The following is a 6,000-nucleotide window of genomic DNA, read 5'->3' on the forward strand; positions in this document are numbered from 1 at the left end:
CCCCTCCCCCTCCCCTCCCCCACCCCACAGCCCTACCACCAGGTGGTTTTCCTGGAGCACTAAGGGCCAAGCACCCTGGAATGTTTGCTTTCAGGGACTGTTCTGTTTACCTTGTACATCATCGGGGCTCAGCCGAAGACACACTTTCCTCTACTAAGCACAGTGAATAATTCACAAAGGGAAAAGCCACCCCTTTTCTTTCTTTCTTTCTCTTTCTTTCTTTCTTTGTTTCTTCTTTCTTTCTCTTCTTCCTTTTTTTCTATCTTTCTTTCTCTTTCTCTCCTTCCTTCCTTCTTTCCTTCCTTCCTCCCTTCCTCCCTTCCCTTTCCCTCTCTCTCTTCCTCTCCTTCTCTCTTTTTCTCTGTCTTTCTCTCTTTCTTTTTCATTCATTCTGTCTTTCACATGGCCTTCCAGTGAAGAAAATCCACATTTCTAGCAAGGTCTGGAGATGCCAGACGCTGCTGTTCATGGCTATGTGCTGATCCCTGTCATGTGCCCAGCACTGTGGAGTCCGTGGCGCCTTTGGGGCTGTCCCAGAACAACTGACAACCCCTCCTGGGGGTCAGGGGAGCAGCACAGGGAACGGCAAGCTCACCGTGCAGGAGAGGCTGTGGTCACATGCCACGCTGTGCACAGGTCTGCCACAGGGGTTGTTCACATGGGCTAGAGGGGTGTGGGCACTTTCGGGGAGGTGTCCTGGATTTACACTGAGAATTGGGGGAGGAATTGCCTGGCCAAAAATAAATGGGTACAGGCAGACAAGGAGGGATGGACTGCATGGTGGCTGTTCCCCATCAGGCTGGGAGACCCCACCCGATACTCCCTCCTCCTCTTTCTGTGCACCCACTTCCACTCATGTCCACAGTCCCTTGCATGAGACCTGGGGGTGATCTCACCTTCTCTCCAGGTTGAGCCTATCACCCTCTCTGCCTCCCAGCCCCTCCCAGCCAGTTCCCTGAGTCACCCTCAGCGCACTCCTTGCCCTGGGCTCCCTTGAGGGCAAGACTGGCTGTCCACTGCCCTCCAATGTCCCCTTGGCTTTGTGCTCTGCTCACCCTCCCCAAGCACAGCTGTGTTTGACAAGAAGGTGGTGCTGAGGAGGAGGGCCGTCCAGCCCCACGGTCCCACGGGCTGCTGAGACGTGCACCGTGTAATGCTGAGTCCCACTGCAAATGATGCCCAAGCCACAGAGGTCTGCAGGGAACCTGGCAATGCTTGTGATTTCCCTATGGCCCGCTACCCCCTGGCTCCCTGCGACTCCATGCTGCAAAAAGAGTCTCCATGCTCATCCTCAGCCCTTTTGTTCCTGATTTTACAGAAATCTGTAAGATATGATGTAAAGCTCCTAACTCCCCTAAATAAGAAACAGATAGGGGTACGGGAATGAGGACCAGACCAAAGGGACAATCTTCAGTTGCAGACAAAGGAAAAGGCAGAACAGATTCTGAAAATGAGTCTGTGGGAACGACAGCAACACAGTAGACCTGGGTTAAGATCAATAAAGGGTCTGCCCTAGGTGGAGACAGTGGGATGAAGAAGGGACAGAGGGCTGGTACAGGGGCATGGGCTGGGTGGCAGGTCGGGGTGCATCTTGGCAGGGGCTTGTGTGTATCAAGGGCCCTGGCCTGTGGATGAAGGCCTCACCCAGCGTTTGGGGCAATGCCAGAGGAGATAATACTAAGGAAGACAGCCCCTTGGAGCAGAGATCTGGGACTCTAGAGTCGCTGGGCAGGCCTTGGTGGCCCTGGTCCCAGGAGGGGAGACTTCTGAAGGGGGAGACAAAGATGCCCTCCATGCTGGTTTGTGCGTCCAGCTTTTATCTTGGAGAATTCTAACTTTGACAAAAAGTAAGTGAGTTGTAGAGTACAGATTACACTTTAAACTAGATGATGTCAATATTGACTGCACGGATGGGGGCCCTCCTAGAGTCAGGAGACGATGGTGTTAGGTTACAATGACAGCAGTAGAAATAACAAGGACTGGCACTGATTCTTTACACACCAGGCTCTTTGCTAAGTGCTCTACTCGTGGTAACGCAGCTGACCCTCATGAGGACCCCATAAGTTGCATTATTGTCCCCGTTTTAAGGAAGAGAAAAAGTGCTTCCAACCTTTTCATATCAAGTGCCTATAGAGAACATGAGCATTTGTATGAAACCCTGGATCAAACAGAAAGAGCCGCTGCTTCCGGCCAGGGGCTCTGCTCACCAGGGGCCCAGGGAATCAATTTCTCTAACTCTATTTCCCAGGGCTCCTGACATCAACTGCAGGGAAATCTCTGCCCACAGTTAAAAATGCACCCACAGCCTGCAGCCTGGGCAGCTGCCCACGCGCCCATTTGTTCGTGCGCTGAGGCCGGAAATAAGCCCAGGGAGACCTAACGGTCGTGGGCAGTGCCCCTCAGAGGGTTACTCTTTTATGTCTTGTAACTTCTGCTTTTTTAGTTTGGAAATGTCCTTTTTCTTACTTAGCAGAGCATGACCTACTAATCCTGTCTGTAAAGTGCAACCCCACGTGATCTGCCAGTGCCGTGATCTCACACTGCAATTGGCCATATGCAGAGAACCAAAACCAATCACAGCGTGGCTTTGGTGAGGAAGGTGCCTGGGAGCTTTCACCCCAACTCCAATAGGGCCACTGAATGCTCACTGTGATTTCCCCATGAGCATGGGACCTTGTGGGATCAATTACCTGGCAGGTGAAGATCAAAGCACCTGTGTGCCTATGCATGCAGTCACCCACCCCCCACATACACGCCTATGCATATCCACACACATGTGCACACAGTCACACACATGCACATACACAAATTCCTACACACACAAGTGCGTGCACACACATACACCCCACACTGCCTACTGCAGGAAACAGCAATAAAACCCTTACCACTTTGGAAACACCCGCTTAGGTTCACTTTGGTCCTGCCCCTGAAGAGCCCAGAGGTTTTGTGAATGTGCGTTAAAAAAAAATTGTTTTTAATCATCAACATTATTTTAATGTTGGGAGATAGTGAGGAGGTAGTTATGATGAGTCCTTTGCTACTCATATGTAAGATGAGACTCAGAGCTAATAATCATTGTAATGATCATAATAATAGTATCAGTAATAGTAATAATGTGACAATAGCTGTAATGTACTGGAAACCTTCTGTGTGCTAGACATTGGCCTTCGTTAGCCATTATTGTTCCCATTTTACAGGTGAGGAGACTGAGGCTCAGGGAAATGAAGTGATATGACTATATGCATGAGACAAATTGTCAGGATAAGATGGGCACTCAGGATCTCACTTGTAGGACCAGCATCCCTTGTACTGCCCCTCCTTGCCCAAAAGCAACTGGACCCCACAGGAGCCACTCCCAGGCCCGTACCCACCTGGAGGGAATGGAAGCCAGCCCAGCTGGCGCCGGGTCAGAGGTAGAGCCCTGACTAATCCAGCACCGCAAATATTGACATGGCGTCCCAGGCACAAGCTAGCACCTCTTGGGACCCAGTGACCAGCTGGTGCCTCTTGGGACGACACCTCCAGACTGTCAGAGGTGGGGCACTGTTCACCCTGATCTCTGGGAATGGAGGGTGCATGGTTCTGGGGAGAAGATTCCTGCTTCCCTTGTATTCCATCTGTCACCCCGTTGCTGAGACCTTGCTGAGCCAAACATCCATCCACACTGAGTACCCTCAGCTCTGGGTCAGAAGCCACAGAACACTGTACATAACGTGATCTCAGTGTTACCACACACAGGGTGGGGGCCTGTCCTTGTGGATAAGGTTTTGATTCGTGCCTATCACCTGCTGACAAGACCCGCCCTGACTCCAGGTCCTCAGCCTCGGTGGAAGTCAGACAGCTTGGAGCCGGGGAGCTGGTACAACCAGATGCCCCGGGTCCCCACCGCAGAGCATCCCAGGCCTGTACATTATTTTCTGCCTCCAAACTGCAAAGCTTTCCACGGTAGACTGGGATGATGCACCTCAGTTGCACTGAGCGTAGCCGGCCCCTCCCCAGCGCCCCTGTTTCCACTTCCTGCGGGGGCTGCTGAGCCTCGGCCTCATCTGTGCTCCTTCCCCTGCTCGCCCCACTCACCCCTGGTCGTTTCCACACAAAGGGGATCTGCGGCCTCTCACTGTAGAACAGGGAGGAATTGCTGGCTGGGAAGTCTGCATCCTCAAACAGGGTGCCTCTCTGCAGGCACTCCTGCCTCATTTGCTCAAAGCTCTGGCCTGAGGAGTGGGTGATCCGGGCGTCCTTGGGAACCGGGTGTGCCTGAGGCCCTGGGGCCCGGTAGAGGTAAGGCATGGCTGCTCCCTGGAAGGCTGGCTTGGGTCCGGCAGTGGATGGAAAAGAAAGTGAAGAAGCGAGCTGTGTGTGCCGGTCAAGAAGGAACAGCTCAGAGGGCCACTGGGCTGAGTGGCCCTCACCTCCACCTATTTTCTGGGCACCTCCCTGTTAGACTGAGATGGGACACGCCCTGATGGAAAACAGCAGAGAGAGCCCTCTGCCCACTCTGCACTCCTGCAGACTCAGAGGCAGCTCTGGGGCCTGGCACATTCCACTCAGAGGCGGCACCTCTGCTTAGTGCACTCAGGGGGCCTAATGGGAGAGAGAGGATTGCTTCAGAAGGAAAAGGAGCAAGAAACCCAACTGGTCCAGGAGGTGGCTTTACGGAGAAGTGCACGGTGTGGCCTTGAGTCCCATCTCCTGCATCAGAGAATGGCAGAGTTTTGTAGTCGGAAGGGAGCTTGGTGAATGAAAGCAGGATGTATTATGTGAACACAGCTGGCACAGCTCCTGCACAGGCAATCCCATAGTGATTCAGCACTGGGGTCAGCAAACCTTTTCTGTAAAGGCCCAGACCATGAATATTTTCAGCTTTGTGGGCCACGCAAAGTCTGTGCTGCAACTACTCAACTTTGCTGTTGTAGTGACAAAGCAGCCGTAGATGTGACACAGATGAATGGGTGTGGCTGTGTTCCAATAAAACTTTATTTACAAAGGCAGGTGGGGGTCAGATTTCATCCAACCTGACCCCTGATAAAGGAGAACTCACAGAGGACATCGGCTCTTCCTCTAGGGCACATGTGCCTCTTTCGTTCTTTAGACATCATATTAATAAAGTTCCTTGTTGTTATAGTCCTACAAATAGGATCTCACGTCTGAGAAAAAACAAATGTTAGAGGATGGAGGTGGTTTGATAAATGTGTTTGCCCATAGAAATGATTATACAGGCTGGGTGTGGTGGCTCACACCTGTAATCCCAGCACTTTGGGAGGCCGAGGAGGGTTGATCACCCGAGGTCAGGAGATCAAGACCAGTCTGGCCAACATCATGAAACCCTGTCTCTACTAAAAATACAAAAAATTAGTCCGGTGTGGTGGCGGACGCTTGTAATCCCAGCTACTTGGGAGGCTGAGGCAGGAGAATCCCTTGAACCTGGGAGGTGGAGGTTGCAGTGAACTGAGGTCGTGCCACTGCCCTCTAGCCTGGGTGACAGAGAGACTCTGTCAAAAAAAAAAAAAAAAGAAAAAAGAGAGAGAGAGAGAAAAGAGAGAGAGAGAAGGAAAAAAGAAAAGAAATGATAAATACTGGAGGGGATAGATAGCCTAAATACCCCAACTCGATATCACACATTCTGCACATGTAACAAAATAGCACATGTACCCCATCAATACGTACAAATATTATGTATCAATAAAAATAAGTCAATAAAAGTATTAGTCACCACGTGAAAACTCTGATGTTCTAAGCACTTTATAATGATTTCTGTGTGATTCTCTAACTAGTCAAAGTTGGGGTTTGGAGACAAGGGGTCTTGAGTTAATGGGTGCAGTTAAAAGGCCATGATGTGAATTTTTATATAAGCTCACAGTTCCCAGGAGTGTGCACTCAGTCTGACACACGTTCTGTCTAGTAGATCCTGCATATGGTTTTACAGGGGAGGTCTAGACATTAGAGTTGGGGATATTTGGGTTTTACTCTGCTATGGCCTGATTGCTTGTATTCCGCGCC

The 6,000-nt window shown here is 51.0% G+C and overlaps 1 protein-coding gene across 2 annotated transcripts in view; it reads right to left on the minus strand.

Moving 5' to 3' along the window:
* Positions 1 to 4,399, minus strand: part of CAPN9 (calpain 9) — a 54,369-nt gene extending 49,970 nt beyond the window's left edge. For both annotated transcript variants that reach the window (XM_016940689.3, XM_016940679.3), the window contains exon 1: positions 4,078 to 4,399. In XM_016940689.3, the coding sequence (XP_016796178.1) occupies positions 4,078 to 4,290 (213 nt within the window). In that variant the 5' untranslated portion in view covers positions 4,291 to 4,399. The remainder of the gene's footprint in view (positions 1 to 4,077) is intronic.
* Between the last annotated feature and the right edge of the window lie 1,601 nt (positions 4,400 to 6,000).

This window comes from Pan troglodytes, chromosome 1 (genome assembly GCF_028858775.2).
Source record: "Pan troglodytes isolate AG18354 chromosome 1, NHGRI_mPanTro3-v2.0_pri, whole genome shotgun sequence".
In the NCBI taxonomy this organism is placed as follows: Eukaryota; Metazoa; Chordata; class Mammalia; order Primates; family Hominidae; genus Pan; species Pan troglodytes.